This window comes from Bombyx mori, chromosome 7, assembly GCF_030269925.1.
Source record: "Bombyx mori chromosome 7, ASM3026992v2".
NCBI classification, from domain to species: domain Eukaryota; kingdom Metazoa; phylum Arthropoda; class Insecta; order Lepidoptera; family Bombycidae; genus Bombyx; species Bombyx mori.
The window spans coordinates 12,077,723-12,091,034 of NC_085113.1; the positions used below are offsets into that span (position 1 = coordinate 12,077,723).

At 38.6% G+C, this 13,312-nt stretch overlaps 1 protein-coding gene across 1 annotated transcript; it reads left to right on the forward strand.

The window, feature by feature from the left end:
• The first annotated feature begins 6,268 nt into the window (after nt 1-6,268).
• LOC101743112 (uncharacterized) lies at nt 6,269-9,342 on the forward strand. Its single transcript, XM_004925720.4, has 2 exons — nt 6,269-6,486; nt 8,092-9,342. The coding sequence occupies exons 1-2, from the start codon at nt 6,363-6,365 to the stop codon at nt 8,289-8,291; spliced, it is 324 nt and encodes a 107-aa protein (XP_004925777.1). The 5' UTR covers nt 6,269-6,362; the 3' UTR covers nt 8,292-9,342.
• The last annotated feature ends 3,970 nt before the right edge of the window (nt 9,343-13,312 follow it).

Sequence of the window (13,312 nt, forward strand, 5' to 3'; positions counted from 1 at the left end):
CAATGGTATTTAAATTCCTATGTCCTTTATTACTAAACACACCTGCATTGAAGTTTTCCTATTAATAACTGACACTATTCTTTTGGTGGGAGCGAAGTTGTGTATTGTTTTATGTTATTTTTGTTTATTTTCTCACATTTGTGCCTTTTCACGGTCGCGAAGCCAATATTACACGTTTAAATCTAAAAACACTAAATAAATATGTACAATAAACATGATTTAGCTCTGGGAGCTTCCGCTAAAAAGAATCAAAAAGGTCAAGAATGGGCTTGAGATATGAAGTCGATGTGTCATTGATGAAGGCTTAAGTGTTACGCTTTTCCGGTCACCGTCCTCGTCGAACCCGTCGCTTGCGACGAAGGGCTCGACGAGCGAACTAACCCACAGACACAGCCCACTGAGTTTCTCGCCGGATCTTCTCAGTGGGTCGCGTTTCCGATCCGGTGGTAGATTCTGCGAAGCACTGCTCTTGCTAGGGTCAGTGTTAGCAACTCTCCGGTTGAGCCTCGTGAGCTCACCTACAAACGTTAGGGCGAAGCTGAAATAGCCTCTCAAGGCTAACAGCTAGGTATAAAAAAAAAAAAATGGGAATAGGAAAGCTTACCTATCATCATCCTGTATCTCTCCACTGCTGGATGTAGGCCTCTCCCATAGTCCGCCACAATGAACGATCCTCCGTCTTCCGCATCCAATCTCTCCCAGCATATCGCCGCAAGTCATCGGTCCAACGGGCAGGGGGACGCCCAACGCTGCGTTTACCGGTACGCGGTCTCCAGTCCAGAACACGTCTGCTCCATCGGCCATCGGTTCGGCATGTCCCGCCCTATTATATATTGCCACTTCAGCTTGCTAACCTTTAGGACTATGTCGGTTACTTTGGTTCTTTGACGAATTTCATCATTTCTGACTCGATCCATCAAAGAAACTCCGAGCATACACCTTTCCATAGCACGCTGAGCGACTTTGAGCTTACGGACCAAACCTACGGTTAATGTCCACGTTTCAGCACCATATGTCATGACCGGCAGCACACAAGCGTTAAAAACTTTTGTCTTTAAGCATTGCGGGATTGCTGAGTTCAAGATGTGACGGAGTTTTCCATACGCAGCCCAGCCCAACTGTATGCGCCTATCAGCTTACTTATACATGCTAATAATTCACGGGTCAACACCAAATTTGACTTTGATTGCAAAGCATTAAATTTCGATATTTTAGTTTGTATTAGACGAAAAAAAAATGCATGGCATGAAACAGTTTGCTTTTGAACTTTAATAAATTGACCACATATGAAACAAAATGCATCAGCATCGTGTTTACACTTTCGTGACATTTTAAATTTTTCTGGGCTTGTACAAAACACCTGATCGTTGTTTATGACTCGGCGCCATCTAGTGGCACTGTGTAAACGTAAACACACCACTCTCATATATGTAGTGCGGTTTTTTTGAAAGAATTAAAATTAATTAAAATTTATAAAAAAATTGAAAAATGAGTATTATTACTATAACTGTCACAAAGGCAAACTTTATACCAAAAAAAGGTATTTTATTTTCTATTTTGTGAATAATTAACCGGAAAAACCTAGTATAAACGTTAGGACAAATAACGATATTTTTTTTGTAGAGTTGTGTTATAATTTCCCTATTGCCGCTCTGCCGACTTCATTGAATTTCAACATAATAGATATTAGTTTGCAAGCTGCTGTGCGTTCAATATTGACCATCAAAATAAACTTAGCGACCGCAGCGATCACGCGGTCCAGAGAAGCGAGACGGTAATGTGAATGAACAACGATCTATTATAATCATAGTAAATTTAAATAAAAATAACATTATCGTGATATTATTTTAGTTGTAAAACAAACTTATTTATTTTCTAATTTGTAAAATGAAAAATAAAAAATAAATAGGAAATAAATTTTAATAAATGTGAATCAAAAAAAGTGTAAGAAAAAATTATTTTATCAGTAGTTATAAATATTTTATGAACAGATATGAGTAGAAGGGTTATTTTGATAATATCTTGAAAAGCACCCCACGCTTTTTTACAATAAAATAATTTTTCATACATTATTTTAAATTGAAATTTATTAAAATCTATTTTCTATTTTTTAGTTGAATTTTCTATAAAAGCGTATTTGGTTAATTTTTTTAAACTATTATTTATTTTTCATTATTTAGTTGAATTTCAATTTTTTCAATATATTTTTTTCCAAATATTTTTTTTGTATTCATTTCTCATTGGTCTAGGTATAACAAATTTCGAGTTAATCAGACGTTTTGAAGGGGGTCAAAATCATGTTCAAAGATTCCGTTACAAACATACACACGTCTGAAGCTAATAAAGGCGTATTAATAAGATTGATTTTTCAAATTTTCTAAGCAACTATTAATATAATCTGATTTCGGGGGCGATAAATCGATCTAGCTACGATTTATTTTCAAATAATGTTGTTTTATTCGTGTTTTCAATAATCAACTCCTCCCGACATCTATTGGCGAATAATAATACTATTTTTCTTAATTGAGGGCAACTAACCGCTTTAAAGACACAACAAGATGGCGTTATAAAAAAAAAAAAACGAGCAAAGGTCATCATCTAGTAACTATAAAACAGAGATAAAAAGCTCTTATCTTAAGCGCTCGGCGACTTTTTAAGTGTTTTTTTTTTTTTTTTTTTTTTATTGCCCTTTTAGGCATACGAGCATACGGCCCACCTGATGGTGAGTGGTTACCGTTGCCCATGGACTTCAGCAATGCCAGGGGCAGAGCCAAGCCGCTGCCTACCGCTTAATACTGTCCACAAGCCTCGTTTGAAGAAGGACATGTCATAGCGCTCGGGAAACACCGTGGAGGGGAGCTCATTCCATAGCCGGATGGTACGTGGCAAAAAAGATCTCTGGAAGCGCACTGTGGATGACCGCAGTGGCTCCAGGTAGTACGGATGAACTCTACTCCGCTGCCGGGCGGTGCGATGGTAAAAACGAGATGCCGGTATCATCTCGAACAATTCCTCAGAGCACTCCCCATGGAACATACGGTATAAAGTGTCATTTGTACTTGTCACATTTAAGTCTCAGAAGCAGATTCGCGTCCTTGCTATATAATTAACAACATCAATAATTAATTATATTTATTATACGAACAATAACAAACATAATTAGTGTTGTCATCGCGGCCACGCCTAGATAAAGTATTCTAAACATTATATTGTTTGCCAAAACATAATTATCATTATATTATCTACTAAAGGCCTATTAAAAGATAAAACTAACTCACATTGTCGCTAATGGCTGATGACAGACCGGCTTGCTGTGCGTTTGCATTGTTTAATACGGTACGATTTTTATTTATTTCAGTAACTGACGAGTTTACGGTCACCCAGTATTAAGGGCGGAAAGATGATGTGATTATCACCACTCACCCAGAGAAATGAATGAACGAATCCAGAGTCGAAATTCCAATCGTACAATGGCTACCATTCTTCAAACGGATGCATTACCGTTTAGCCGAAGAAATAGGCTGGTTAATTGTTAGCTATCCGAGTCGTCTCAACGAACTGACAATCCGTCAACTATATTTGCTATTTATATATGTATTATTGTATACAAAATAACAATTGAGAGTAATAATAGTAAAATTGAATCAAAGACACTATTTTTTTCTTTAATAAAATTCTTCCAAACCGACCGGCAAATGAGTGAATATCGTCGTCGCCAAACCAAAATCTGCTACGTCACATTTTAAGATTTTTACTTTTTCGTACCTATAGTTCACAGCCCTATAAAGGATAAGACGTCCGGTGCATTCGTATGTAGCGATGCACCGGTGTTCGAATCTCAGGCGGGTACCAATTTTTCTAATGAAATACGTACTCAACAAATGTTCACGATCGACTTCCACGGTGAAGGAATAACATCGCGTAATAAAAATCAAACCCGCAAAATTATAATTTGCGTAATCACTGGTGGTAGGACCTCTTAGGAGTCCGCACGGGTAGGTACCACTACCCCGCCTATTTCCGCCGTGAAGCAGTAATGCGTTTCGGTTCGAAGGGTGGGGTAGCAGTTGTAAACTATACTGAGACCTTAGAACTTATATCTCGAGGTGGGTGGCGCATTTAAGTTGTAGATGTCTATGGGCTCCAGTAACCACTTAACACTAGGTGGGCTGTGAGTTCCTTCACCCATACAAGCAATAAAAAAATAAAAAGTTCCGATGATACCGCGATCGCGCTGCCAAGCTAAACGAAGCGAAGCACGATTCCACACAATTAATTTAAAAGTATTTCTTCTCTATTTGTGAATCGAAGTCTAACACTGCCTCGAGACAATATCTACACTTCAAATTGGAACACATTATTGAATAAATAGTGCAAAATGAAAACTATCTAATTTATCATTAAATCCATCATGACTATGTTTACCGTGTACGTCAATCCTGAAAAAAAATATCATTATATATGATTGAAAAATCAGCTACAATGATACCAAAAAAAAATACAAAATGTGTGCAATTCACACGTGGTAGAAGTGAAACCTTCCAAAATTAAAATACAATTATCCTAAACGTCTTAAGTATATGTAAAATGTTGTCATTAGTAAATAATTGTAAGGTAGCGCCCTCTGTGAATTGATATTTTAATTTCACGTATAATCCTAAATTAAAATTCACTACAAGAGCTTTCATACACACGTTAGTATTAAAAAATCTCACAGATGGCGCTGTATTAAATAGTATGTATATTTCTGTCTCATTCTTTGCTGGCTTCATCCTGCACATTTTTGTATTTGTGTCTCTTACCTGTCGTTTTTTCCGTTGCATCCGGTTTGAAATCACAAAGATTCTAAAGAAGTTTTCACTTCAAAAAAATTTGGTAACCTCTTTAACGTGTACTCCAAATAAAAATAAGTCAGCGATAATTTTATAGACTGGTCTTACAATAAAACAAAAACGTAGTCATTGAAAACTAACGAAAAAAATCGTGACGTTCCCAGCATTGGAAACGTGAAACACCATAACACTACCGCTAAGAAACAAAACCTGTATTGAGTGTATTTTACATTATTTATTTTATAAAATACGATAGAGTGTAAAGTACCGTCAGCAGCACAAGTGTTTGATAATATTATTATTTGACATGTAAGCGAAGCCACAGGAACGACCACGTACTGGTGGTGGAACACAAAACCAGCACGGGTAGGTACCACCACCAGGTAGGTTTTTTTTTTACTGCTTAGATGGGTGGACGAGCTCACAGCCCGCCTGGTGTTAAGTGGTTACTGGAGCCCATAGACATCCATAATGTAAATGCGCCACCCACCTTGAAATATTATTTCTAAGATCTCAGTATAGTTACAACGGCTGCCCCAATCTTCAAACCGAAACGCCTGCTTCACGGCAGAAATAGGCAGGCTGGTGGTACCTAACCGCGCGGATTCACAAGAGGTCCTACCACCAGTAAAAAAGTAAAGTACGTTGAACCCGTGCTTCGGCCGCCTAGAAATAATTGTGTAGTACTCGTTGTTAATTTTACTAGAGCTAAACGTCCAAAAAAAGATATCTGCCATCTGCCAAGAACGTGTTATGATGAGCTTTTTGGTACATATTATTATCATACAGTCTCCCAGACATTAATCAGAGAAGCTCATAATTTTGGATTGCATAGAAGGCAAGCGCGCCGTAGGCAGAGCACTAGCCAGATGGTCAGATCTGATTATTAAAACGGTTGGAACACTATGGAAGAAAGTACATGTGGTCGCGATCCTCAGTAGTGAGGGTACGAGGAAGAAGAATTAAGTACAATTATTATTGATACAACAATTATATTAACTAGTTCACAGATCGCACACTGCGAGTGAATGTTCGGGCATAATAAGATCCCGCCAAAAACATCATCATTCATCATTCTCTTGCCCTTTTCTTAGTCACCTGGGGTCGGCGCAACGTGTCTCCTTCCATACTCCTCTACCATATACCATTTCTTCGCTTGGTCTACCTCTTCATAGTCACTCTCTTACCAACCTCATTATCATTTCGTCTCATCACATATCCATACCATCCCAAACGCGCCCTTCTCTACTTCTCTGTCACAGGTGCCACTTTCAGACTTCCTCTAACGTATTAAGAGCAACATAAGATCCCGCCAAAAAAATTACTCTAATATTGCTAACTCGATAAATGTTTCTATCATGTATAAAAAAAAAATCGGTTTTTTTCATTATTATTTCGAAAAACATTTAAGGCGTACTCTACGCGACTGTACCATCGCACAAAATAACCTATCAGAGGTACGTAAGATCTATTTAAGAGAGTCGGTCGGATCGCGCCGAACATTCGAGGTGAAATCGGCAATAAATCAAAATGCGTTGCTTGATAATGTTGTGTGCTTTAATCGCGGTAGCTCTTGCCGCTCCCAACACCATCGGAGATGTCCCGATAGCCCTGCCCTCGCATCCTCGTGGCTGCGTGTGGATCCTCGGAAAATGTGAGTTACTTATTGAATGAAGAAGCAAAAATTAAATTTATCGACTGACTAGATGGTGCCATAGTTAGCAGTCCTCACTGTTGTGACGAAGGTCGTGGTTTTCAATGCCACATCGGTCAAACATTCGTGTGATGAACAGGTTTGTTTGCCCTTGGACTGGGTATTTATTATCTATATATGTATATATTTAAACGTATATAAATGTATTTATTTTATTGGTGGTAGGACCTCTTGTGAGTCCGCACGGGTAGGTACCACCACCCTGCCTATTTCTATCGTGAAGCAGTAATGCGTTTCGGTTTGAAGGGTGGGGCAGCCGTTGTAACTATACTTGAGACCTTAGAACTTATATCTCAAGGTGGGTGGCGCATTTGCGTTGTAGATGTCTATGGGCTCTAGTAACCACTTAGCACCAGATGGGCTGTGAGACCGTCCACCGATCTATGCAATAAAAAAAGCATGTCAGTCTCTGGTACACATAACACAGGGACGGCTAATTTGGGCCGGATGACCGTGCGTTATTTATTTCTAGTTATTATTATTGACGATCATTGGGCTTGAATCAAATCACTTGTTTGTAAAAAAAGTGAAACCCAAAACTCGTGTAACCGGAAAATGTCGAGAAAAGAATCGGTTCTCGTGTAAACACTTAATTATCAAATTGCCAGACTCCAAACGCTTAACTCCATTTCGTTGGACGCCGAGAGAGCAATCATCGTTATAGACACGAATCAATCAAGGTCAGAGGCTCCCAAACTACATGTGAACACTTCTAACGAAGGATATTCTCGTTTTTTTCTTCATAATACAAATACCAGGCGTTAGAACAACCGATAGTCGTTCAGACTTTGAAAACCATGTGCCTGACAAGGGGTATAATTCTTAGCTAAAACCACTGTGCTCATTTAATGATATTATTTATCGTGGCTACCGAGTAATTTTCTCTTGAACTATCAGGACTGGTGCAGACCAGGCTAGCTGTTCAGTATATTCTCGGCTGCATGGTTGGTTTTGTGTACTGAGGTATTGAGAGTATCCGGTCCGACCACTCCCATTGAACTTCTGCCTCTGGACATTCTTCCGAAAACCTTGCATGTTACCAGCAGCTTTTCTTTTTTCTTGCATAGATGGGTGAACGAGCTCACAGCCCACCTGGTGTTAAGTGGTTTCTGGAGCCCATAGACTTCTACAACGTAAATGCGCCACTCACCTTGAGATATAAGTTCTAAGGTCTCAAGTATAGTTACAACGGCTGCCACACCCTTCAAACCGAAACGGATTACTGCTTCACGGTAGAAATAGGCAGGGTTATGGTACCTACCCGCGCGGACACACAAGAGATCCTATCAGCAGTAATACGCAAATTATAATTTTGCGGGTTTTCATTTTGATTACACGATCTTACTCCTTCACCGTGGAAGTCAATCGTCAACATTTGTTGAGTACATATTTCATTAGAAAAATTGGTACCCGTCTGCGGGATTCGAACACCGGTGCATCGCTCAATACCTATGCACCGGACGTCTTATCCTTTAGGGTACCACGACTTCTAAATCGTCGCCTCTCTTTCTGGCAATATTTTCAGGACATATTTTGTTTTTATAGGCTCAAGGAACTGCGAAGAAGGCACCCACAGCTACACGACCGGCTGCCGCCCGAAGATGCCTGAGGCTACATGTGACGTGCCAGTTCCAGTTCAAGAGACACACTCCGTTTGCGACTTCTCCGCGTGCTACTGCGATCCTGGTACAGTCAGGGACACGAAAACGAAGAAATGCGTCAAACTCGAAGACTGCTCGAAGTGATGGAACCAAGCTGTTCTCGTATAACATCGCTCAACTAACAATATTGCGTAAATTGAATTAGCTTAGCAATTAGATTTAAAAAAAAAAACACATTTAATTTGAATTAGTCAGCAGTAGTTGAAATTCGACTATAATTAATTGAAATTTTATGTTTAAACATTACTTTGGTTCTATTGTCATATTATAATTCTTTATTATAATCACAGATTTCGCCAAAGCTACTACACTAGACAGATAAATAATCTGAAAAACAAACAATATTTATCTATTCTCAATTTGACAATAACAAAAGTTTGACAATTGACAATATACAAATAGTATATTTGTATGTATGTGTTGTGTCAAATACATGGCAGTGTGTGTAATGTTTTGTTTATTGATTTAATGTATCTTTTATGCATTATTTAAAAAAAATATTAATATTGTGCACTTCTCTATAAGTGTGGAAAATTTCATACTCCTCCGTCCGCGCAATTTTCGTAAAAAGGGATTCTACAAAGTTTTTGCTTCACGTATTAATATATAGATTTAAGTGACACTTCGGTTAATGACTAAAAAATCACTACATAAATCGTTTATAGACATTTTCCTGACATTAAATCTCAGAAGATATTCCCTTTTTTTGGCTGTTTCAAAGAAGTTTATTTGAAATGCGTATTGTTAGCTAAGCGATGCAATGTTTGCAAATCTATTAACGGCATTTGGTGTGGCGATTCAACGTAATAAAAAAAAATTTTAAAGTGTACACTTCTTAATGGCTTAACGGAAGACAGTGGCTTGGCTCTGTCCCTGACCATTAGCCACTCACCATCAGGTGAGCCGTGTGCTTGTTTATCTACGATGGCAATGAAAACATTACTTCGAAATCATGTATGGTCACAATAATTTATGTGTATTGCTTCAAGTACATTGTTTACTTAGATCGGGTAACATTAAATTTATGTAATGTTATGCAATCACACGAAAATATGTATATCTCATGCAAATCCACGGAACACAATGAAATGGAATGATTAACATTAAAGATGAAAATAAAATTTGATATTTTTGTCACAATGGTATTTAAATTCCTATGTCCTTTATTACTAAACACACCTACATTGAAGTTTTCCTATCAATAACTGACACTATTCTTTTGGTGGGAGCGAAGTTGTGTATTGTTTTATGTTATTTTAGTTTATTTTCTCACATTTGTGCCTTTTCACGGTCGCGAAGCCAATATTACACGTTTAAATCGAAAAACACTAAATAAATATGTACAATAAACATGATTTAGCTCTGGGAGTTTCCGCTAAAAAGAATCAAAGAGGTCAAGAATGAGCTTGCGATATGAAGTCGATGTGTCATTTGTACAACGGTTGACACCCTCAAATCTGAAGGATTAAGGGCCTGTGCACACCACGTTTTTTAAACGCGCGTCGACGGCGCGTTTTTGTCCTACAGAGCGGTTTGTTGTCGTTTGTAACGATACAACGCGATACTAACATGCATGTGTATCGATACAAACGGGCGTTAGCATCGCGTCTGTATCGATTCAAACGCGTATTTGAATGTATACAGGTGTTCAAAGGTCTACAGGCTGCGTCTGTCTTGCGTGCGTATCGCGTCTGTATCGCTACAAACGTGCGCCAACAGCGCGATTAAAAAACGTGGTGTGCACAGGCCCTAAGTGTTACGCTATGGTAATAGGCAAGCGGCACTTACCTATACATCATCATCATCAACAGCCCACAGTCGTCCACTGCTGGACATAGGCCTCTCCCAATCCACACCACTGAGCCTGTCTGCGGCTCTCCTCATCCACTTCTTGCCGGCCACCGTGCGAAGGTCATCGCACCACCTAGCCAAGGGGCGTCCCACGTTACGTCTTCCGCTGCGCGGTCTCCACTCGAGAACCCGTCTGCTCCAGCGATCATCAGTCCTACGGCATATATGGCCAGCCCACTGCCACTTCAGCTTGCTGACTCTTTGAGCTATGTCGATGTCTTTAGTTCTCTGTCGAATAATCTCATTCCGGATTTTATCCTTCAGAGAAACTCCGAGCATGGCTCATTCCATGGCTCGCTGAGCGACTTTGAGCTGACGGACCAACCGTACTGTGAGTGTCCACGTTTCGGCTCCGTAAGTCATTACCGGTAGGACGCACTGGTTAAAAACTTTCGTTTTCAGGCACTGTGGGATGTGCGATGAAAAGATTCCACGCAGTTTGCCGAACGCCGCCCAGCCCAGTTGGGTCCTTCTCTTGATTTCCCTCTCCAAGCTATGTTTACCCATCTGCAGCGTCTGCGTCTTACCTATACATGCTAATAATTTCCCTATTGCCGCTCTGCCAACTTTATTGAATTTCAACATAATTGATATTAGTTTGCAAGCTGCTGTGCGTTCAATGTTGAACATCAAAATAAACTTGGCGACCGCAGCGATCACGCGGTCTGGAGAAGCGAGACGGTAATGTGAACAACGATCTATTATAATCACAGTAACTTTAAATAAAAATAACATTATCTAATTTGTAAAATGAAAAATAAATAATAGTTTAAAAAAAGTAACAAAATACGCTTTTATAGAAAATCTATTCTCTATATAATATTCTATTTTTTAGTTCAATTTCAATTTTTTCAATTTTTTTTAATATTGAATTGTCATCGGTCCTTAATAAGTATACCAAAGGACAAACCCGAAATCCATACAAACTTGGGCCTGGCGTTACAGTGCTAGAATTTGGGCATAAGTTACAATACCTAAGAAGGTTTCATGAGCCCAATTTTCAGGTCTCCCAGCAATGGCCAAATTGGTAAAATCAGACAATGTTTACATTTTAGGTTATGTTTATTGTTCGAGATATTTTAATAAAAACGATATTTTTGAGACTGTTTCCTACTAAAGATGAGTAATTTTTTACGAAACCTGTTGCAGCAACGGGTTGCTTTAAAATAAAAATGGAACCTGAGAAATCGCGCGTTAAGTTGTTTACGAAAACGAACGAAAGCCAAAAATTAAAAACAACGTAATGCGAAACGCGCTGCGCACGAAATGATTTTTTTAAGGGATTTTATGACCTGGTAACTAAGACCTTTAGGTCAGTCTTATTTTAATTTTAATGAAAACTATTTTGTATGAAAAACTATATTTATATGATAACTTTTTTATATAAAATATTAATCATTACGTGCTCCCATATTATTTCATCACATTTCATTTCATTTTATTTCATGCCTTTTTTATTTTTATTTTTTATTGCTTAGATACCCATCGACGAGCTCACAGCCCACCTGATGTTAAGTGGTTACTGGAGCTCATAGACATCTACGACGTAAATGAGCCACCCACCTTGAGATATAAGTTCTAAGGTCTCAGTACAGTTACAACGGCTGCCCCGCCCTTCAAACCGAAACGCATTACTGCTTTACGGCAAAAATAGGCGCGCGGGAGGCGCGGACTCACAAGAGATCCTACCACCAGTAAAATTATTAATGTACCAAATCGACTTTTTCATGTTATATTTAAGATTGCCAATTGAAAATATTTTGAATAGCCGCAGTTGCCGACATGATTTCGTGTCATAACTAAATGGCACAGTTATTTATTTCTTTTAATGATTTTTGTTAGTAGATTTTGGTGCTTTACGTTACGTTATTCAATGAGATTAAGCTTACAGTCTGGCCAGCGAATCATGGCACAACTAAATAGCGGCAATCCAAAATATCTTCAGTTGGCAACATTAAAGATAACATAACACGATTTGATACGTTTGTGTTTTTCTATGATATAGTCACATTAATATGCAAAACTGCTATATTTAATGTTGTCAGTTGTAGATATTTTGAATTGCCGCCATTGTAAGTAGTTGTGTCACGATTCGATGGCCATACTCTATTTACATTGATTAAAATACCTATAAAAACAGTCATTTATCCTAAAGCAAAAGAGTATTAATTATTTTTTACACTCGATTTCCACTAAATCGATCCTATTTTATGGATGCTCTAATTCTAATCCACACGTTTGTGGAGCTAGTTACGTATATTGAAATAAGTGTTGCAGATGTTTACAAAGATCGTTTAAAACAAAAAATACAATTCAGCTTATTTTCTACACTTGGCCATTGTCAATGAAGCTAAGATTTCAATAGGTTAATCATGCAAAATAGACGAATTTTTTGGTACATATCCCATTCGTGTAACGCTTAGGCCCAAAATGGGGTTTCTCCTTTAGAGTTAATCCGACGTTTTGAAGTGGGTCAAAATAATGTTCAAAGATTCCGTTACAAACATACATACGTCTGAAGCTAATAAAGGCGTATTAATAAGATTGATTTTACAAATTTTCCACGCAACTATTGACATACTCTGGCAATCGAAACCTGCGATCTAATTTAAAACAAAATTTATAAACAGATAATGTAATATAAACAATTAGCCACCATTGGCTAGTTAGCTAGCTACTCCTTATCTTTCTTTATAAGCTAGACGTGATTCTATTTTACAACGCCCAGAATTTAATTTACAATAATAAGGACCTATTATATTTTTAATACATTTAATTTTGCTTCGGAAAACTTTGTTTTGTGACTCTTTGCCGATTCTTTGCTTTTCGCATTCAACTTTTTTTTTTGTACCTACGCTGATAGACTTGAGAGACTATTTCAGCTTCGCCCTAACATGTAGGTGAGATCACGGGGCTCAAACCTGACGACGCTGCTAACACGAACCCTAGCAAGAGCAGCGCTTCGCAGAATCTACCACCGAATCGAAAACGCGACCCACTGAGAAGATCTGGCGAGGAACTCCGTGAGCTGTGTCTATGGGTTAATTAACTCGTCGAGCCCTTCGTCGCAAGCGACGGGTTCGACGAGAACGATAACCGGTGCTTGGGGTACCTAAAAGCACCGTTAGTGGATCGGGAGGATCCGAAATGACGTGTTTTGGGCAACATCGACTATTTACCATTCAGTCTACAGGATCGGGTATGTAATTCCTAGCAGCCACGACAAGAGGGTTTTCATGTCGTGCCGCCTTTTC